General features: G+C 43.7%; 1 protein-coding gene across 2 annotated transcripts in view; it reads left to right on the top strand.

The window, feature by feature from the left end:
- Window positions 1-22,738, top strand: part of PRIMA1 (proline rich membrane anchor 1) — a 56,618-nt gene that overhangs the window by 482 nt on the left and 33,398 nt on the right. For both annotated transcript variants that reach the window (XM_051621979.1, XM_051621980.1), the window contains exon 2: window positions 5,839-5,989. In XM_051621979.1, coding sequence (XP_051477939.1) covers window positions 5,839-5,989 — 151 coding nt within the window. The remainder of the gene's footprint in view (window positions 1-5,838; window positions 5,990-22,738) is intronic.

Below are 22,738 nucleotides of genomic sequence, written 5' to 3'. Positions count from 1 at the left end.
GATGCTGATGGCGAATTGAGGATTCTCTGGATTGAAGGGCTGAATCAGCTTTTGCCAACTCCGATGCTGTGATGTTGTGTGACCTTGATTGTAATGTGGGGTGACCAGCAAGATGGACTGGAAGAAATGAGTACGTGTTGAGGGAGAGTGCCCATCCAGTTCAGAGAATCAGACGAGCAGCAAAGCTCAACTCAAATGCGTCACTTCGATATTTTAAAGTTTATTTATAATATATGTCTTCAGAGGAGTGATTGATGAGCCAGCCAAGTGCTGTTCAAGAACAGAACAATTGCAGTTTATTTCTTGGAGAAAACACAGTGGAGACTCCACGTTTTTTACTCCCTGTTCTAAACTTAGTGACTCCGAAGAGATTAAACAGAGATGTTGTTTGCTTTAGCATCTTGTCTCCTGCCATGCATGACAAAGAGGATTTGTGCTCATTACAGATTAAAATGAACAGAAATACAACAAAAACAACCTCCTTTAAGCCAGTGTCCCTGTCATAAAAATCTCTGGCTGCACTACCTTCCTGCTGTCTAGCTCCAGCATTCAGGTAGCTAAGCGTAAGCTAAAACTTAAGGGAAGCACAACTGTGTAAAAAGAGATGCCTTCTGAAACCTCTCTCCTGTAATCAGTCAGTCAATCAGGCAGACAAAAAAAAAAGTACATGAACATCTTTCTGGCAAAATACACAGGTGATCTAAGCCAATCTTTCAAAAATAATTAATGTCTACAAGGACTGAAACAGGCTCTGAGAAATGCAAAAGCCTTTGCTTGCAGTAGTGTCTAAGTTTTATTGTCCCATTCTTCATCTATACTTGTGCTATAGCCTGCTGTTCTGTGTAAGGACAATCAATAAACCTGCTCATACTCAAGCTTTTTTCCAGCTCTCCCAAAACTCAGCAGATAGCAATGGGAAGGGCAGGTGTGGAGGAGTCACCAGCATGCCAGTCTTCTGTGACTGAACTGCCTCATCTTGGAATCCCTCCCATTACTCCCTTCTGCATGTTGTGTCATAATCCTTGCTCTTACCTTCAAAGTCTCACAAGTCATACTCTCCTCAACTAATTCAGTAATGTCCACTTGTGTCACTCACCTGATCCATCTACAGCAGCCCTTGTGTTTTCTCAAATCTTTTCTCCCAGCCCCTCTTTGCCCATTCACTCATGTGATGACTTACGTGTGGCATGACCTTCCCTCCAACATCTTTGCATTTCCTCCTCAGGCCTTGCCTTGAGGCACTTAAGAGAATCAGTCAGATGCTAATCAGAGGAGAAGCATTTCTCTTATTTAAAAAAAACAAAAACAAAAAACAACACAAAACAAACCAAAGAAAAAAAAACAAAACAAACAACCCACAAAACAAAAACAAAACAAAACAAGCCCACAATCTTTTCTTACTAGCATTGTAGCCAGCTTTGTGACAAGAAGGAAAGGATTATTCTGTCTGAGGCTTTTGACATAATTAAAACAAAGAGCACTAAGTGTCATGATAAATAGCAGGGTCTCGTTTTTTCTGGTTTCATAAACATGCATCTGGATTAACTCTGATGTGAATTATGCAGAGCTGTCCTGGGATTGTTGAGATCTTGTATCTGTAGACTGCTTCCAAGAGACAAAACTCTTGCCACAACAGCAGGCTTTTAGAGGTTTCTGTGCCTTTTCTGTCAACTGCACTTCCCTTTTCAAGCTTTCCTCTTTTTACCTGATTCAAGAAGTCCTAAGAGGGCCACCCTCTGGGGACTGTATTAATCTTCTTATTCCATCCCACTCTGTAGAGCCTGCTTGTGGACTGCTGCAACCCCATGGGACTCTACTGAAATACTAAACAGCTCTGACCACATGCAGATTTGTTCTTCCCCTCTATGCAAAGCAGGACTAGGACCACTGTTTCTGAAGGAAGTCTGAGATTGAAAAGAAATACATCAGAGGCACAAACTTCAACAAAGAGAGTGCAAAAGGAAACCATCAGTTACGACTTTTTATTTGCTTTTCCCTGGACTTTTGTGGATCAGATTTCAATTTCCATTAATATTTTAAAACATTTTTCCTTTTGCAAAGCATGTTCATATCAAAAGCACAAATCCATAAAGTTAAGTCTCTGTATTTTCAGAACAGGGCAAAAATGCATCAGCTTGAAGTCCAGGCAACGTATATATCCAAACTGGCCAGCTGCTGAGTGTGTTAAGAATGTCTCATGCCAAACAAGCAACCAAGTTTTTGACAGCCCAAAGAGACATATTTTCATGGCACATCCAGCACGTGGAGGAATGTCTGAAAGGTGCAAAAGCCAAGAACTAGGGAGCAAGACCTGTGTGGTCCATCTCTGGAGAGAACCCCCTGGCAAAGCAACATCTGTGCTACAAACTGCCTGGCAGCCCAGCAGGTGCCTGGTTAGTCATTATCTGCAAAGTGCTTCCCAAGCCATTCTGGGGCCATGGTAGTACAAACGAGAATAAACTTGAATAAATAACAAGAATAAAGAATAAAATAAAGACTAAAGAATAAATAAGCAGTAAAGTTTGAGGCCAGGCTTGAATTTGCATACCCTGCCAGAGAAAGATTAGACTCTTTCAACATGACTTTTTTATCCTGCCATCTTCTGTAAAGGCAGCTTACCTTGAATTGCAGACAGTAAGAAAGAAACATGGAGTAATTTATTTCATCGTCTTCTGCCAGAGCAAGATTGTTCCCTAAAGCATATTTTCTAGTGATTTGTTCTGCTTACCTTTAGAAGACACAAGTAATAGCCTTCATTCCTTTCATATGAAGACTAATAGACATCAACAGTGGGATTTTTTTTTCTTGAAAAGGAGCCAAATGTCTTTTCTTCTTTTCTTAATTCTATTTTGCTACTGTTAGTTAACCTCCTTGCAGCGGTCCTTGACTATTTCTCTCCTCCTCAAGGCACTCAACCTCAATTCGGGTCTTTCCTTTTCGTGCCAGATTTCAGCCAAGTTATGATACCTTTGTTATTTCAAACTAACCCTCTAAGACAAACCCCTGGCAAGGTAATATCTGTGTTCCTACAGGTATCAACCAGACATTTTACTGAGTGACAAGAGAAGGAAAACAGATTATAAAGCCTGTGCTTTTAAATGTCAGTTTTTTCCCAACCATTTAAGAATGATTTTGGGAAATTTTTATAAAGGTTCAGACTAAGGTACTGAGGAACAGAGCAACTTTTTGTTCCAGAAATACTATTTTAAAAGTACAGGGGAGCAGAAGGTGTCTGGGCATGTTTAGGGTTAATCTTGTCTGCAAAGTAATTGAGAAGCATATCTACTGGTTTCTGAGGACACTCTATTATCAACCTAAGGTAGGAGAGTCTCCAGGGATTTAAAAGCAGTTGATAGTTCTAAAAAAAGACAGAACAAGCCTTTCATTCTGCTTGATATTAAATTAGAGCAATAAGTCAATGTAGCTTTTCCATACCAGCACCATCTTCAGACTTATATACACAAAGCTGCTTCTGGTCTGCAAATGAAGCTGACTCCAAGTCTGCTCAATGTTACTCCTCCCTGTCTCTGTCCTCTCCCATTGCACCAGCTCCCACGAGACTAGTGAGCTGTAGGATTCCAACCTAAGAAATAGGCAGGAGATGGTAATTGTAGCTAGGAGTTAATAGTTCCTTCCTAATCAGGTGCTGGGGCCAGTGGAGAGACATTGCCCTGCCTCCTCTCTCAGCGCAGTCAATGTTGTCACACAAGCAGGAGGTACCCCAGCTGTGGCACTGCCAGCAGCACACAGGGTGGGTGCTTCTCCTACAGGGCTTCTCTTGGGAGAATCTCTAAGATCCCAACCCAGCCTGTGAAGAGTGTTGAAGGAGCTGGAACAGGATCGAGGATATTCTGCTGCCTGCCATCACTTGAAAAATAAATAAGCCTGCTTAGCAGACAGATTTATTACCAGTCATGGGGGATTACGAAGCCGAGTCACTTTGATTCATTAGAACATTCGAAGAGTTTGTGTAAGTTCCTGGAAGCTGTCTGTGATGGTCTTTAACCATCCTCTTACTGTTACCTGATGGTGAAGGGGAAAGTTGGAAAGCACTTATACTGAATTTGTTTTTCCCTATGCTTGGTAATAGATCTTGACAAGCTGTTTAAAGAACGGAGCCTTCTGACTTGTGCTGTGCCGAGCTGTCCTTCCAACTCAGCTGTGCATAGCCTTATCTATTCTTTTCCTCCCTCTCTATAGTATTTAATCAACAAAGCCCTACCTCCATTTCCCTGAGGCCAGAGTAATGCATCTTTCTGCATTTAGAAACCTCCTATGCATGTGAACATGTCCTTTGTGCAGTGATGTTGTTTTAATTAGCCACGTCTTTCCCTTTGGCCAGAAATACATGAAATGACTGTGTGTGGCTTTCCTGCAGCTCAGCACCCCTGGTGCCCAGCTGTGGGTGGTGGGAAAGGCTCACTGGCTGGGCTGTGGGCAAGGGTTGAAAGGGGAGAGGAGACAGACTGTGTGTCTGGAACTGGCAGGAGAAGGGAGGCAAAGCTTGGGCAGGAGAGAGGAAGGGGAAGAAGACAACCCTGGGTGACTCTTGGGATAGGCAGAGACAGAAGAGGCTCACCTAAAACAGGTCAGAAAGCATGGCACAAGACATCTTCTTTGTAATGACCAAGATATTGTCCAAAAGAGCTAGTTAAAGATTATGTTAGGCCAGAACTATTAGAACAGTAACCTGTCCAAGACCCAACTGTACAAGAGAATGATTTAATGTTAGCATAACTACCCTTCTGTAAGACACAGGTCTGTCCCAGGTGGTCTCCCAATCCTACACTTAAAAGTGTTCCTTATACAACATGATTATTTATCTTTTAGGCTTTGTTTCCTTAAAATTGCATCCAGTATTTTCCATATACATATCAGTTCATTGAAAAAGAGCTGGCTTAGAGACCTGTGAAGTTGACACCTCTCAAAAGCTCCTGAGATGTTCAGCAAATTTTCTTTTGATTAGGGACTTAGTCCTCTTCATTTAGAAACATTAGATTTGGGATTTTACTGATATTCCTTAAATCTCTACTCATGTAACTGATGGTAAAAAAAAATATGCTGTTAGTAAATGGTCCTAGTCATGACTAGATCAAGCTATTGAATTTATTTTATGCTAATACTGGCTAAATCATTGTCCATGGCCAAGTAATGCCTACACTTGAGTTCTGCACTGTCCCACCTTCAGCTTTATTAATAGCTGATGCTGCCTGTTACGAAAGCTACAAGTCATAGTCTGTAGCGTTTCCATTTTGACCATGTCACTGATGTGGTCAGCAAGTGAGTAAAATGTGGGCTTCTTCTCCTCTTGGTGGGAAGTGAAAACACTTCCTGAAATGCTCTCTGAACATCAAAAGGAAGCTGGAAAAGCAAGGAAGAGATCTCCTCTGGCTTTCAGTTCTGCCATAAAGAAAATGAACATAATCCCAACCCTAACTGTCTTGTAATTTTTATTAGCTCCCTTTGGCTTGCAGCAATGACCCTGTGAATAATGCATGCTGCTAGATGGCTTTCCTAAGGAAAGGAGCCTTATGCAATCATATTGTGTGCCACTACCCGCCTTTTTCTTTCCCCATAATAACTCAGAAACCTACCAGCCAATTTCAACCAAACTTGACAGAGGGAAAGAGTTCTTGAAGATTTTGTGTTAAATAAAAAATAAAACATTGGGGACCATTTAGGGAAGGGGCCTCCCTGTAGTGGCTTTAGTGAGAAAATCAAGCTCAATTCTCACTACAGTCTGAAGTGCCATTTGGGTGCTCGAGACCAAGAAACGCATTCACGGAAAATCAGTTTTCACTATTTCTGCTGCTCATGCAATGACTTGTTTCTTCACAGATCACTCAGGGTGAGCCTCAGAAGTCATGCTCCAAGCCTGTAGCAGACGAAGTCACAGAGAGCTGCCAGGAAATCTGCCAGTGCAGGCCACCTCCGCCGTTACCACCGCCTCCTCCACCTCCACCACCCCCGAGGTTGCAGGTGGTGCCAAGTAAGTAGCTGCTGGTACAGGTCTGGTGCGCTGAGGGAGGGCGAAGCAACAGGGATGCCTGGACAGACAGAAGGAGAAAGGATCTGGAAGAGGGCACAGTTAGCTCATTTGTCATTTTCCACTTAGCAAATGGAAGAAAAAATGTTCTCAGTAGAGGCGGAGATCTGTTTTCTGATCAATGAATAATGCTCAGCTTTTGGAGGAAAGCCAGGGAAATTCCCTCCTTTCATTGTATGATATATGACTCCCTAGCTTTAAGTGGTTCCCTAATACCCTAGCCCTGGGAAGTGCTTTCCTACACAGACATAGCACTGTACTTCCCCTTGGGGTATATGACCTCCTGTTTCACAGTTGGGCAGCTTGGAGGTCTGCGTGCTCCAAGAACAATTAATTTATAAGCAGGCAAAAATTCAAACATTCCACCCACATAATTCTGCAGGTTTGGGTGTGTTCAAGACACCGCAGCTCTGCTCCTTCACCATGGCATTGAGTCAGGTTCACTGGTTTTAATCTGCTTTCAACTGTAACAAAAGTCAGAGGCGTGTCAGGAGTCAATGGCAAGTTCCCACTAATGAACACACAAAGACTCTTCTATTTTTTCTCATACAAATCAGTTCTCCCAGGCCTCAGCCAGCCCATCTGAGCTCCTTCTGATTTCCAGCTGTGCATCCCTGGGTCCGGCACACCTAGTGCCTGCTGGCTAGCTCTGCCAGCTTCCTTCCTCATCGGTATTCCTGGGATCCCTGACACACAGGTCATTTCTGGAGAGCGCTAGGTGTGCTGGAGGTCCCCAGAGAGGCAGTCCCACCACAGTGGGACAGAGCTTGCTGGCTCTACTTGTGCTGGCTGGGTGCAGGTACATGGGCTGGACCCTGCACAGACACTTTTAGGTCCCAGGTATTTGGTATCCCAGCAAACCTACTTAACACTTCTAAATTCTTGCAAATGTGTCTCTCCCTAAAAGGCTGCCTACTAATTCTTCTCCCTGCTTAGATAAAATCCCCTGGGAACAGCATTGCAAAGTATCTCTATTATCCTTCTCAGCACTTCCCCTAAGGGAAAAGAAATCATTAGGTAGCATCATTTGTCTGTTTGTTTTTATCAGTGCCATCCCCAGATGTGCAGAAGAGACAAGAAAAGCTTCTGCACAGCTTTTACCCAAGCAGAGGACAGGCAGAATTTTGCAGTTTATTTTCTGCCAGGAGCAGGCTTTGTATTTGGGCCACACTGCAGACATGTAAAGCAAAGACAGGGAAAAAGAAAAATAAAAAGAAAAAAGAAAAAAAAGAGTAGCACTTGGGAAAGAAAGTACAAAGACAGTTTGGAAAGCAGAGGGGAAGGTTTTTAATAGCAGGAAAAATCTCTTTCAATGTTCAGGAAAATGTCATGGACAGTAATACTGAAAATTCCTTTGATCTTTGTTTCACAGTCAGAAAATAAAGCACTTTGCCACTTTGTTTTCTTGTGCGTGGGGTACCCCGTTGCCCTGCGGGAGCTGCTGTTCCCTACAGTGAAGTGGGAGAGCAGTGTTGGCACAGGGGCCAGCTCAGCTGCTCTGTGGTGCCAGGAGGAGGGCAGTGCTGCCAGGCTGTGTCCCCTCCTTGGGCTGCCCTCAGGCACCTGGTCTGGGGGCAGGATTTGTCTCCTGTGAAGTGGGAAGGAAATCATATAATGGAAAAAAGAAGTCAGTCACATTGCAAAAAGAGGAAAGAGGAATCAAATGGGCCTGCAACTGGGATAGCCTGGTGCTTACTCAGGCTGGATTGCCAGGTGCTAACCCAGTTCTAAAAATGAGCTATATAAATCCAGATGACTAATATTTAAACAAGCTATTTCATTTGAAATGCAATAAAAAAAATAGATTACACATTCCTTTCACCAATAAGCTTTAGAGAAGCAATCAACTGCCTCATCTTGAAAGATGCTTTCATTATTATCAGCTGTCTAGGCACTGTGATTTAGCCCACGTGTACAGCAATCCCCATCCTTGTGAGACTGAGCAAGCCTCGTGGTTAAATATTGATGTTATAGACACTGCTTTTAAACAGCATTCAGAGGAGAGGGCAGTAGAGGGACAAGCTATTATTAAGGGGTTGATGCTAGACTTGCACTTTACACTTTTTAAGTTATTAAAGTTAAGTACGGAAAGACCTCTGCAAAACAGCAGCAGGTCAGGCACTGCAAGTGCTTTACCTTTGCAAGGTACAGTGTCTGCACCTTGAAGCACTTAATAAAGATGCTGGCATTGCTCTCCGAGCTTTGTGAGCCACAAGAGGCTGCAGCCTGCTAGGCACTGTCTTTAAAAGCTCTCTTTGCAATCAAACTAAGCATGTGTTGGAGTGTTAGATCATCTTTGCATCCTTCTAAAACACCTATTGTGGTTTGGGTTTGATGATTAAAGCCAATAAGTACAAAATTCCCATCTATCCAATTACTACAGACCCTTGACAGCTCAGTTATCTACTAAATGAAGATACCTTGTGCTCCTTTGATGTATCTTGTCTGATCTCCAACTGCTGCTATGGAAAAGCACCCTCTTTGTGTCCTCTCCATCAATCCCACCTGAATGTTTTACAAACTGTCATGGTTTGGGCCTAAAATGACAACAAAGAAACAGTCACCTGGCTGCTTACTCAGCTCCCCCCCTCACACACACTCTGGGATGAGGTTGACAAGGCCAACTAGAATCTCGTGGTCAAGACAAAGGACAAGGAGGGTTCTTCACCAATTAAGGTCACGGGCAAAATAGACTTAACTTGGGGAAAAAAAAAAATACTTTACTTTCCCACTAATCAGATGCACACAGGACACAGACAACACAAAGACCAGGGCTTGCATATGTTACCCCACCCCTCTCTTCTTCCTGGGCCCAAATCCCTTTGTTCCCGGTTTCTCTCCCTCCTTCCCCCCAGCGGCACAGGGGGACAGGGGATGGGGTTTAGAGTCAGTTCACAGGCTGCTGCTCCTTCCTCCTCAGGAAGGATTCCTTACAGGCCTTCCCTGCTTCCCCACGGGGTCCCTCCCATGGAAGAGAGTCCTTCATGAACCTCTCCCTCATGAGTCCTTCCCACAAGGTCAGAAGAAAGCTGGTCCAGCCTGGGCTTCCCACAGAGTCAAGGTCTGCTTCAGCAACAGCCACCTCCCCTGGCACTGGGGTCTTCCAAAGCTGCGTAATCAGAGTCCACAGGCAGCAAATCCTCTGGCCACAAAATCCAAGTCCAGTGGCCAAGTTCACACCTCCTGGTGCCTTCAGGGAATGTTCCACCAGGTTCCTGCATGAGTGCAGGGGGACAGCTGCCATCTCACCATAGGTTGCAGGGAAACTTCTGCATGGGCACCTTCTTCCCCTTTTTCCTTGCCAGCCACAAGGATCTTCACCCCAGCACTGCCTGTCACCTCTCCAGCTCAGCTCTTCTTTCCCTTCCTACTAAGTGCTTGCTCTGCTTAGGTTTTATCTCAGTTCTTTCGTATGTTAATCACAGAGGCACATCCCTTGTCCCTCTAATGGCTGCTTGGCTGGGTTTGGTGCAGGGAGAGCTTCCCAGCCACTCCTGGGGCCCTTCCCTTGCTACCAAAAACCCACCAAACCAAACCAGCACACAAACCCATAGAACCTTAGAATCTGTTTTGGTTGCAAAAGACCTTTAAGATCCTCAAGTCCAACCGTGAACCCAGCACTGCCACGTCTACCACTAAACCATATCCCTAGGCACCACATCTCAATGACTTTTTGATGCCTACTTGAATGCATGGAATGGCACCAGATAGCTGCTTGTGAGCAGCTGAATCAATGCCTGAAATGTTTTTATGTGCTTGAGGACAACTGAGGACCTTCAGGAGCAATTACAGTGCATTTAGTGTCTCTTAGGACTTACCAATATTGACAGGTTGATCCAGTGACAGATCTTCAATTCTGCTTCCTGCAGATACATTTATACAAAATCTCTTAAATGTTGTGAATTCCAGAATTCACATATAAATACTGGTAAATGTTGTGATGACTCTGAGGAGTGATAAGCTAATTTTCTTCACAGAAAATGAGTAGAATTGCACACAACTGAGCAGTCAGTCTAAATACGTGAGCTGTGGTAGAAGCACCAATTTTCCAGGCTTTAGGAGGCACCTCACTATTCTAGTAATCTGTTTACTACAGGAGTATGTGGGGTGTGTTTCAGTGCACCCTGAGGTGGCATAAAATTCGTTCAACAATATGAATATGGGAAATTAAATTAGATCATGTGGCCCATGTATTTCCAAACATGGATAACAAAGTTACAGACATGAAATACCTCTGCCACCCTAACTCCAGGCCCCAGGGAAGAAAACACAAACGGCTTTTGTCCTCCTTCAGCCATGACCCTAGGCCTCCTTTCCCATGTTTCTAAGTCCCTCACACAGACCACTGGTGTTTTCCATGTCCCTTCCAACTCCTCTTCTTGCTTTTACTGCATCCACTTTGCAGCTGTAATGGCATATTCCCATACAGCAGTATTTCCATGTGTCCCTTCCTCACTAAGGAGAACTCCTGATCTGCTCCAGTGAATCCATTTGCTTAATGGTATCTCAGTGAAGGCTAGGAACAGCCATGCTGGTCCCCATGGGTGCTGGTTCTCTCAATATTGCTAGTTTAGCCTTGTCTCTTTCTGTAAAGTGGGACACATGGATCTTCACCAGGCGCAATTTATTGGCATCCCACTGAGATATACTGCTGCCTTGTCTGGTATAGATACGTACCTTACTGAGTATCTTCAAAGAGAGCAGCTCCAGCCAGTGTTAGAAGTAACTGGGGTGGTGGGTTCTGTGGGACAAAGTGGTGGGGACTGTCAGGGGACATGGCTGATTGCAGTTCCTCCAGACTGTCTGGCATATTGATGTTTCCACAGTAACTTCCATATGCAGGCAGCAGCCTGCTCTTTAACCCATGCCTAGGAAGCTGCTCATTGATGAAATGAAGGGAAAGCTCAAGAGGCTCTGAGGGCCTAAGGCCACCTAATTTTATTTGCTGACAGCAAAGAAAGAAGGAACTTTCAATGAAATTTTGTTCCCTCAGTGTGGCTGTAATGACCTAAAGGAGATAGAGATGCTCAGAACTTGGCCTTTAATTAACTCTTTCTTTTTTTTCCCCCCGTCTGCTTTCCTCCTTGTCTCTGGATTTCAGCCAGGACTGAGGCAAGGTGGATGGAGCACTTGTTTAGGCAGCGTTTCTAATCCAGCTTTACAGAACCATGAGATTAAGCTAGTTCAAATCGTGTTGACCCTTCAAAATCTAGAATACTGCTGTTGTCAACCCTTGAATACTTGGTGAGCATGCAGGTTTCTCCAGGGGCACTGCAAAGAATAAAGGACTTTGGAAGTAGAAGTTGGGCTTTCAAAAGAGGAAAGAGTGAAAGCTAATCATACACTGCAGTCAGTAGCAGTTTTCACTGGTGTGAAGGTTTGAGGAAAAAACATTTCAGAAATGACTTCTTCAAAATGGTACAAAGGTTGTTCAGCATTAACCAACATTAGCTGTCTCTGCTCTACCCATCTCCCATGTTAGGTGAGGAGCCCAGGGTGCCGTCATTCTCTCTGAATGATAGAAGTCAAACATAGTTTCAGTCAAAATTTAGCAGAGGAAAGATAAGTAACAGTTTTTATCTGAGATCATTACAAGCTGTACTCTTAGTATAAGCTTCTTACAGGCTGAGTCTGGATTCGTGAACCAACCTCAGACTTGGGCACTTGCACATAGGTACCCAGTGTGGGCTTTACAGCACCTGACCTCAGTGACAGTTTGTCTATAGCTATCAGTGGAGATAAAACACGATCAAGTAAGCCCAAAGCCAAAGAGAATGACATCACTGCAGAGGACTCTAAACTCCAGGCTGTAATTGTATGATTTGTTTTTTCAAGGAAGTATTTTCCTTTCTCTTCAGAGATAGTGCATCTAATTAACTTAATTATTTGGGCTGGTGAAAATGCCAAAATAAAAATGACCAAATTCAGGAAAGACATCACTTTTTGGCAACTGTATGAGCACAGATGTATAGCTTAACTTCAGAAGGTGTGCAGGTTCCCTTCAGTGCAAGAAGGAAAGCTAAGGACATTTAGATCTCTTAGGACAAATGGTCACAATGTGCGTATCTAGGCAGGAGTCTGAAGTAGAGGAACTACTGACGTCTGAAGTAGAGGTCAGGACTTTCTTAAATTTGGGGGAGGTTTTAAAGCAATTAAAATTTGCAGATTTGGCTTGCTGACTGTTAACAACATAGCCTTTCACAGCAGGAACTTGTTATAGAAATAATAACTGTATGACACATAAAAGAATTAAAAATATTTTTTCCTTAGACTTGTCTACAACCAAAATCCTGGCAGTAGAATGGAGAGGGCAACCCAGTTGTGGATTCAGAGAATGAGCCTCATGCTGAGCATGGCCTCATGGCCATTTGAAGAGGAGATCTGTATTATGTGGGTACAGATGTTGATGTGCTTGCCTACAAAATGCCAGTTGTCCTTGGCAGCAGTCTATATGATTGTCCTTCTGGAGTTGAGTGGAGGTTCTGATTGCAAAACTGAATTGAAATCCTCCGGGAGTCCACCACATGTTTTAAAACATGAGGTACCTGAGAATTTGTTGCAGGCAGCCTTATGTATCTTCTGCAGTGTAGGCTGAGCATCTCACGGAGCTCTGACTTTAAGTTTCCCTTTGGATAGACGTTTTATCATGTGAGTGCTTTGCACCTTTCCAAAAAGGTGCTGCAGAAGCAATTCTGACCCTGAGGACTCAGCTGGCAGGACCAGCCTTTAACTACATCCCTTCTGCCAGAAGGGCTGGTTCTGAGTTGTTTGGTGGTATTTGAGCAGGAGTCTGGAATCAGTTTTTTCCAAGTGCTGATGCCCAAAGGATTTGTTAGGAAAAAGATGGCCACTGTTGGTTTTTTGCAATATGGGGGATATGTTTTCATCCATACTTCATACAACACAGCAACTGAGCAGTGATGGAAAAGAACTCCAGCAGCACCAAAAGGGGAGGGGGCACATTGACTTCTACATCAAGACATTTATGGTAATGACAGCTACTGTGAGAGAACTTTTGTTTTACCACAAGTCTGGGCTAGACAGTGATTTTTTTAAATGCAAGCAGAATGCTGGAACAGGGAAGCCCTTTCAGTTTTGGTAACACAGCTGTCATACTGTGAATTACAGTCTTGTGTGAGAGTATTGTTTATAATTTACAAAGAAAAATCAAAATTCAATTCCTGTTTTCTCCCAGCTACACTTTTATTTTACTGGAGGACTGTGACTCTAAGAATGGGTAGTAGGATTTTGAGGCTTGCAAATCTAAATTGAAATCCAGCCCCACAGGACTGTGATGATGGCACGTAGGTGCTAGGTCCATATCATGTTGTTTTCACCTTCTCTGTTAGCACAATGAACCAAATCATTAAGCTTCCAAGGAAGGATTTAGGCAGAATTCACCCACCTAAACCAGAAATGCGAAAAGATTGTCTGCCTCAAACTGCAGGCACCTGTGATTTTAACAATTAAGACATAGAGACTTCAAAATGCTGTTAATTTTTGCATTTCATACAGTTATTTCTGGTGTAGGAGTAAAAGTTACAAGCCCTCGCCTTCTAGTTGAAAAAAGAAAATTATTTAAGGTGAGGAGATTTCTCAAGCAGCAATTAAATACGAAATTTGAATTAGCTTGGACAGCTGGGATGTTAAGCAGGTAAGACTGAAAAGGTTCATGCTAATACTTTCATGAAAGGATTCTGCTATCACTTATACACATAACATGCTGTTGTAAACTCTGTGTCTATCTCTGGAACACACTGCTTAATCAGCCTGTCCATCACAGTTTCCATCACTTTCCTAATTCAGAGTTTTTCACCACAATAACTTTTGAAATCTTTTGTTAAGTCCAATTTTTATTTAGGCAAGTGTTGAATCTTCCCCCTGCTCTGGGACCTTGCAGATTTGTTTTGAATTTTTCATGTAATAATAAATCCATATTATGGAAAAAAGCACTGTCTTGAAAATGCATCCATTTATACATTTTGAAGTATTTAAAAGTAAGAGCCTCAGGCCAGGTTTTGCAGTGGAAGAATCAGTGGGAGTTCTGTTATCTATAGATTAAAAGTATTGTCTAATTTTGAAAAAGGAAGCATTAGATATTAAAGTGATTCTGCAGCAGAACCGTCCTTTCTCTGCTGAGATGCATACTCCAACAGCCAGATTTATTTATTTTTTAAGCAAAAGGAGTCAGCTAAGCTGAAGACATTAATTCCCTTTGTGGATGGCAGTCCATTTGTAATGCCTGCCATTTCACTGATTAAGAAGATAACAAATCTTCAGTGAAGTTACGGATGAGTCAGAGGCTGGTGATTTACAAGTAATTGTAGGTTCCCCTGCCTGTGGCAGAAGGAGTTGAGCCTCATCTCCACAACTCAGAAGTAGACCCTTAATTGGCATGAGGTTTCCTAGCTGGGAAGGCTAAGAGCTGACTTTGCTAAAGCAGACCCACAGAAATGTATGTTCTTGTAATGATTTTGTGCATTGTCTTCGTTGTAAACATGATACAACGGTGTTGCACTGCCTGTTTAATTGCAACCTATGGGTAATTTTGAAGTTGACATAGCAGATCAAGGAAGCAGCAGGCTGAACATTTGGGATGTTATCACAAAGCGAGTACATGGCGTCCCTTAATATAGTACAAACACAAGTTAATAACTGATGCCACTGCCAAAACTATTATTGATAGTTATGCAAGTTAATTTAGCACTTCCACTAGTAAATCGTATCACATTATAACCACATATATATTGTAGCAAATTGTGCATTACTAATTGTTGTAAAAATGAAAAGTTTTATAATTTTGACGTGTTTTTTAAATTGAGCTGATATTTCATCAGCTCATTGGTTAGAAATATTTCACAGAAATGTCTCTTCCAAAAATTTGTCAATGCTGCTATTAATCTGGACTTTTACCAGGAGCACTGCTGCTATTAAACTGGACTTTTGCCAATGGAGCAGATTCTTTTGGATCACCCCTGGGCATTTTCCTTTCCTTTTGGAAGCAGTGCATAATCTTATTTAATAAACACTATCAAAGCAAGTGACTATCAGTGGAGCAAAGGGAGGGTTTGGTTTAACCCTGGGTTTGGTTTGGCAAGCTGCAGATGCTCTACCTCAGCCTTATGAGGCATGATTCTGCAGCACTGGCTGCCGACTGCTGCAGGCTTCAGTAGGGAGTGATGTGGAGCAGTATCTCTGGAGAAGCTGCCCTACCTGTGCAGGTCCAGACTGCTGTGTAAAGCCTGAAGGAAGTGCAGATAGCAGGCAATAACCAATTTGCTTGCTTTTGTGACTAGAAGGTAGCCTTTGCCTTGTCCTGTAGCTTTTAGAGAGTTACACATATACTCTGGTGATTGAGGACTGTGTGTTGGGCTTTTGCCATGGCAAAACTACTTGATCTGTTAATGTGATGTAACTGCCATTCTAAGTATTCTATATAGACACTACATAAAATGTATCAGTTGATAAATGTAATTATATTTTTATTAGGATTAAATTTACCCCTCGTTTGGAAGGCATTTCACACTTCAGTTCCATTTTACTTTGGATAGGTCATCAATTTTATTTCCCTTAAGTTGAACCTGAGACAATTTGGAAAAGGATCTTGAGTGCACTAGGTATGGGAATTATAAATTGGTCTCCTCAGGGACATTTTTAGGTGATAGTTGTAGCCCTTACTTCCAGCAATAACTGAGCCATTGAAGGAATACAAGGAAAAAACTATGTCATATCAAACAGGAGGGTTCTGTTTGTGTAGATGCCATACATCAACAGAAGCAGCTGCTACATAGTCAGCCAACTATTCCCCTAAACCCAGACATATGACTTGCTATGGCTTTCTCTTAAAGTGAACTCTTTAAAGCCATCTGTACTTACCAATCTGAAGTATATGTCTATTGTAGTCACTTTCTCTATATAGTATCTGAGTGTCCAACAGGCAAACCATTAATTCTTCAGAGACAGACACACAAACTGGTGCCTTAGAAGCTGCTGCTGCTAACACATTTGGAATATATTCCAAGATTTTCAAGTCTTCCACAATCTGCATTCAGAAATTCAGTCTGCAGTGGGCCAAAGTTAGTTTTGTATCTGCGCTCCCTGAAGAGGAAGTTTTTAGAAAGTTTAAACTCAAAGCTGTGAGGCTTGTCCAGCCTTTGCTTTTATCGGAAGGTTCCTTAGCTCTTTAAAAAGCCACTAAAGGATCTAGAGATAGTACCTTAATCATACCAGTAGCACTGAATTTTACTTATATTTCATAGTCTGTGACTTTGATGGAATCACTAGTAAATACTGTGCAGCATGAAGAAGTTGTGCAGATCTGGACCTTAATTTGATCTATATATAGAACATTATACCAAGAAAATCTGTCATCTTTCTACGAAATTAAATCTGCCAACCCTGAGGTATCTTATTAATAATTTTCTGACAAAAGGCTGGTGATCAGTGTAGGAGCTTCTTAGACTTCCAAAATCATATTTCAGCTGCTTGAATTTCATCCTGTATCATCCCTCCTTTGAAGGCCTGTTCAATGCAAGAGCTGAAAGATGGATAAGCTTTCAGAAGACTTGGTGGTGACATACTGTGACTCCTGCAAAGGAGGCTCACACAGGGGGGTGGCTGACCAGCTCCTTACAGAAATGGCCACAGGACAGGTGTACCTGGGGCACACTGGCAGGACAGACAGAAGTACCCCCTTGTCTGCAAGGCTGATGGCTGTTGCAGGTGTTAAGTTCATCTTTAAAAAAGCGTTGGGAGTTTGCTCATCCCCGTGTAGCATACTGGTTTTTATCTCTCTAGGAAATCTTTTCCAGCCAAAGCAGAATGGGGGAGGGACACAAATAGGTGTCTGTATGTATTTATGTGTGCGTGGGTGTGGGCTTGCTGAGAACTGATGGAAACAGGCTGCTAAGCTTTCAGGTATCAGAGCACTGAAATGGCCAGGGCAGACTTATCAGGAATGTTCAGTGTTTTCAGGCATCTTTTCTCCAGGTTGCACTTTTCACTGCCATAACAAGGCAACTTCCCACAGTTTGCTGGGGCTAGCAGATGATCCTCAGCACTGATTTTCCTTGCTGAAGAGTAACTGGTGCTCTCCATGTGCATCACTCGCACTGGAAAGACAGACTGTGTGTTTGTGCAGTGAAGTGGATGGTACTGTGCTGGCACATCTCTGTGCCTCTCAGTGGTGCTTCTGTTCACAAGAACTTGAGAATTACTGTTCCCAGGTCAGTGTTGTGCTGCTGTTTTTCTGCACACCGTGGCCTTGCTGCTGTGTTTTCTTAAATAGGTGGTTGCTAGGAAGGTCAGGGAAATACAGTTGTTTCGTGTAGAAATATAGATGAAGTACTTATAAATTTACCTGGTTACACTACTAGAGAATAGGGAAGGGAATAACAACAGTGCTGACGTGCAGTTTTATGTTGCATGTTTTATCCCTATATCTTGGAACCGTTTGGAAAGCTGGGCCCCTCAGTTCAAGAAGGACAGGGAAGTGCTTGAAAGAGTCCAGCGCAGAGCCACAAGGATGATTAAGGGAGTGGAACATCTCCCTTATGAGGAAAGGCTGAGGGAGCTGGGTCTCTTTAGTTTGGAGAAAAGGAGACTGAGGGGGGACCTCATCAATGTTTACAAATATGTAAAGGGTGAGTGTCAAGGCGATGGAGTTAAGCTTTTTTCAGTGAAGACCAGTGATAGGACAAGGAGTAATGGATACAAGTTGGAGCATAGGAGGTTTAAGATGAATATCAGGAAAAATTTTTTTACTGTAAGAGTGACAGAGCACTGGAACAGGCTGCCCAGAGAGGTTGTGGAGTCTCCTTCGCTGGAGACATTCAAAACCCGCCTGGACGCCTTCCTGTGTGATGTACTCTAGGTGACCCTGCTCTGGCGGGGGGGTTGGACTAGATGATCTTTCGAGGTCCCTTCCAACCCCTAGGATTCTATGATTCTATGATTCTATGATCCTGGAGGAGAATCAGAGGTTGGGGTGAAGATCTTTCCAAAATCACCCAACAAGCAAGGGGGAGAGCTGAGGCTGGAACTCATGTCCTGAGAGGAATTTTTGTCCTCTACCCACCATGGCATGGCCTAAAAAGAGGTTAAAACCTATATCATAAAACTCAGAATATTAAACTTGATTTTGTATATCTACATTTAAGCACCCAGGTTAAAGCATCCTGGCTTTCTTAGTGCTCAGAACCTCTGGAAATCAGGTCACCTTCTAAAATAAATTCCGAGGTAATAATTTAACAGCAAATTTTCAGGCAGTTGTGACCTGTTTCTTAGAGGCACCGGTTACCCACTAATCTGATCGACAACTCCTGCATCTGAGAAAGCAGGCCCCAGGTACAGCAGGGCTCACCTGAGCGGCGGCTCTCACGGAGAGGCAGCACTTAGGACTGTCTGGGGTGTCACTAGGACCATCTTGGAGCTGCCCAGCCTGGCGCCGATCCGGGTTGCGAAGAGCAGGGAGATGTGACGGTGCCCACGCAGAATGGCCATGTGGCTGTGAGGAGGAAGCTGCCTTGCAAGGCACAGACTTCACTTCTCATTTGCTCGGGACAGAAACCAATACTGTGTGATTTAATCAGGGTAAAAACAATCCCATCCTTCTTGCTGAGGGAGAATCAGGTGGCAAGGGAGAAGCAGCGTCTCATCGAGAGGCTGCTGGTTAGAAAAACATGTGACAAAGGCAGATCAGAGGGCAGTGACTGATGTGAGTGTCCATTGTAAAGATAAATGCCAGAGCCAAGTGTTAACACAGAAGCTAGCTATGATGTAATCTCCTTAAAAGCCTTTTTTCCACAAGGCCTTTAAATGCTGCTACTTCTCCAGATCATGCTTTAGAGAACAGACTCTCTCTCTGTGCTCTATAACCCTGCTCTCCTCCAAAAGACCTTGGCAGCTGAAACCGTGTTTTGCTACTGTCTGTGGGGCCGTACCTCAGTTCTGGCAGATCCCGTCAGCTTCACCATCAGCCTAATAGGATTAAGGCCAGCAGATCTGGCCCTCAGCCTGCTGATCATTTGGAGCATACATTTCTCCTCTGTATTTCTTTTGGTAGTCCTTTGCTCTGCTGTCTGCATCTTCATCATCCTTCCATAAGCATGTAGGACTCTGAGCCAAAATACTCGTTTTCCTCTGCAGCCATACAAATTCAGTACAAGTTATCCCACACACTTACCATCAGCCCTTCCTCCCATAGCATCCTATGGGATCCCACCTCATTTCTGAGCATCAGTTTCGACCACACATTGTTCCTGCGCACAGCGTCAGCATGGTGGCTTGAGGCTGAGATCTGGTATCTGCTCAGGAATTCAAAAAGGCAGTTTGCTGCTTCCACCCCTGTCGTCTAGTTATGGCCAAATCCATTGTTTGCATCTACTCCCAAGAAGTAGGCAACATGATCCAGAGGGTAGGACTGGCTAGGAGTCAAAAGACATTTTGTTTCCTGGCTTTTTCCCTGAGCTGCAGTGGCTTTGCACAAGCCACTTCCTTACAGTGTGCTTCACTTGTGCCTGGGCAACCAATACTTTCATCTGATATTACTTTTGTTTTGGTCCTAATTATACATTCATTTTCTAAAGGACTCTAAATTCTGCCAAGGAAAAGCAGCTGCATGAGACCTACCAAGGCAGCACAGCAACATGGGCCTTTAGTGAAATCCACTGCAAAACCCAAACCTAAATGCATGCAGGTTCAATAACCTCTCAAGCTTAGATCTTAAGCACCCCACTGAAAACTCTCCCACCCAGTTCCTCTCTTTTCCACTGGCTGTATCCAGGCTCAGGTTTTTTCACTGGTGTTTCCAGTCCTATTTCTTGCAATGAGCACTCCTCTGTCACCCATGACCTTCAGAAAACTCCTGCACAACTGCCCCTTTCCTCCACCTCCTGTAAAGTCTAATCTTCAAAACTAAGCACAAAACTGAGCAAGTTTCTTGTTTCAGGAGGGAAGTGTTTTTAGAAAAGGGGAAAAAAACTAAGGAGAAGGGGGTACTAAGAGTGTAGAATAACAGCGTCTACAGTGTAAAAGCTGTGGGGGAGGGAATTTCTCCAGCATCATCCCACACATGTTTTTATTATAGCAGAAGCTCCCGCTGTGTAGTGATTGCAGTATCCCCCTTTAAAGTGTAGTAGGAACATATGCACAGAGCAGCTGCATGTTATAAACTTGTCTGCAACATAATGTGATAAACAGAAGTATCATCTGCTACAGGAATAGCTGATTTCCACCAGTATTATTTAACCTAGCTACTCCAGGGAGGCAGTAAACCAGGACAGGCTTTCTGCTGAGCACACCACTACTTTGTGGTAGCAGTCATTTATCTAACTATAACATGGCACTCTGGAAATGGTCCTAAGTTTACAAGTAACAGGAAGGGTACAGATCTGGAAGTAAGTAAAAAAAAAAAAAAAAAAAGAAAACCAATATAGATTTTTTTTTTCCCTGGATAAAAATTTGCTCCAGAATTAGGTGATTGTTATTTTCTTTAAGCCAGTGTATTGTACATCCTGTACAGTTACAGCCACGCTCCAGAGGAGAGAGTGGTGGGATAGGGATACTGCAGGTCTAAAGTAGGTATTTGGTCTTTCCTCTCTTGGTAGCATCTTTCTTCTGTGCCTGCTCTCTGTGACAGGATCTCAGGGAACGTATCCAACAGAGCAGCTTTCTGGGTCACTGCTCTTTGGGGACTGTGATAATCCAAATCCTTTCCCTCATGTTCAGATTTAGTGAAGATGAACTTGCTTCAAGTGGACTTGATCTGTTATTGAAGCTGTCATCCCTTCCTGCTTTACATTCCTGCTGCATTGGCCCAGTCCCTCGAGTTAATGATGGCTGTTAATAGATCTGCTTTCTGTGCTGCCCATCCCGTGCCCTTTCCACCCCCGACTCTCTAAACAGATAGCAGTGTCCATCCCTTTGAGCAGAACAGCCCTGGGAAGCTATGGTGCTGTGGGAATCTCAGGTTTTTGCTGAATTTTCATCCATTTGACACTGCTTTAGTGTTTAGACCTTTCCTTTGGAGCTTGCTTTGTTTCTTCTTCTCTGCTTCAGGAAGCAAGGGAGAAGCAGCAACAGGGCTGGGGCCGCGTCCCAACCATTGTGCCCAGTTGCTGTAATGCCAAAGCACCTTCATGCCAGACATTTAAACATCATGGAATCACAGAATGGTTTGGTCCAGAAGCAACATTTGAAGCTCATCTAGTTCCAACCCTCCTGTAATGGGCAGGGACATCTCTCGCTAGACCCATTGCTTAAAGCCCCATGCAACCTGGCCTTGAATACTTCCAGGGAGGGGACATCCACAGCTTCCTTGGGCAAATACATGCAAGCATACGGCAATGCATGTGACACTGTCTTGCTCTGCTAAGTTGGTCTGCTCCCAGCATCTCCTCTATGTCATTTGATATCTTCCAGAGGGTCGAGGCTGTAGCTGTAACTGGAGTGTCAGGAGTGGGGCAGAGCCCTCCAGCCAGCATCTAGTTGAGTTTGGTTATGACTGTGACTTACCATGGAGCAAAGAAAGAAGTTGCCCCATTGTGCTTGTAGCCAAATCCAGTTTCTCTTTGTTCAAGGTTTAGTTGTGTGTATGCACCACTGGCAATGACACCTGGTGCTGCCACCAGCTTGTGTGGTTGAGGCTGGAACTGCTTGGACGACTCCTCTTGGATCCACCATGGCTGAAATCTGGGAATGCCCCTATCTTCTCCTCCCAGAGTCTGCTCACAGTCTTTGCTCTGATTTTGCAGTGCTGTCTGCAGGCTGTGCTGAGGAGGACTGTGGCCTCTTGCAGGCTGTCTCCAAGGCTGTGCCTGACCAGTCAGGGAGGAGGCTGACCCACCCCCAGGGCTTCTGCTGGTACCAGCACTGCCTTTGGTGCTTGATGTGATGAGATCCTGCATCTCCCCTTCAGCAGTTCAAGCGTGGCCGAGTGTGTTGTCTGCAGGCAACATCTGGGAAGGGAAGTTGATGAGGTGATTTTTGGACCTGCCAGGGAGACAGCAAAGTGCACCCATTCGAATCTTATAGCTCCTATATCTTCAGAATAAATCATTTCAGACACATACCCAAATGTAAATGTTTGCCTTTATGTGTTCAGCCATTGTAAGAAATCTCAAGAGCAGGGAAGAGGGAAAAGAAAAAAAGGAGTTGATAGAGTTTCTCACATATTCTGTCACCACCACTTACTAATTAATCCTGAGGAGCCACTCAGAATGCAAATACATTTGACAAAACTATTGGCAGCAGCTTCATTTATATGGATGCATATGAATACCCCTTTATAGTCATAATTTAAATATATATATGTCTATCGTATCTATATCCTTTCTTACATTTATATATATGTGTTTATACATATACTCATATACATTTGTGTATACATATACACAAACACCAGGGAGATCATCCCACAGCATGCAGAAACCTGACATGGTTAGACAAGCCTCTTCCTCATCTGTCAGGCAATCCTTCCTTCCGTGAGCCCACCAGTGTGCCAGATGGCCAGCCTTTGCATTGTCTCCTGCAGACAACAGGTTTCTCTCTGGTCACACACAAGCCCTAGGGTTTGGGGCAGGCTTGGGGCAAGGGTTAGCAAAGCATGCCTGGCTTTCTGCCCCAGAAGGAGGCACCAAGGGCCCCATCTCCCCATCAGCCTCCTCTCTCCCATCCTCCCAGGAAATTTCCCCG

This window comes from Apus apus, chromosome 5 (genome assembly GCF_020740795.1).
Source record: "Apus apus isolate bApuApu2 chromosome 5, bApuApu2.pri.cur, whole genome shotgun sequence".
NCBI classification, from domain to species: Eukaryota; Metazoa; Chordata; class Aves; order Apodiformes; family Apodidae; genus Apus; species Apus apus.
Note: the sequence above shows the minus strand (reverse complement) of the source record. Positions and strands in the feature narration are given on the sequence as shown.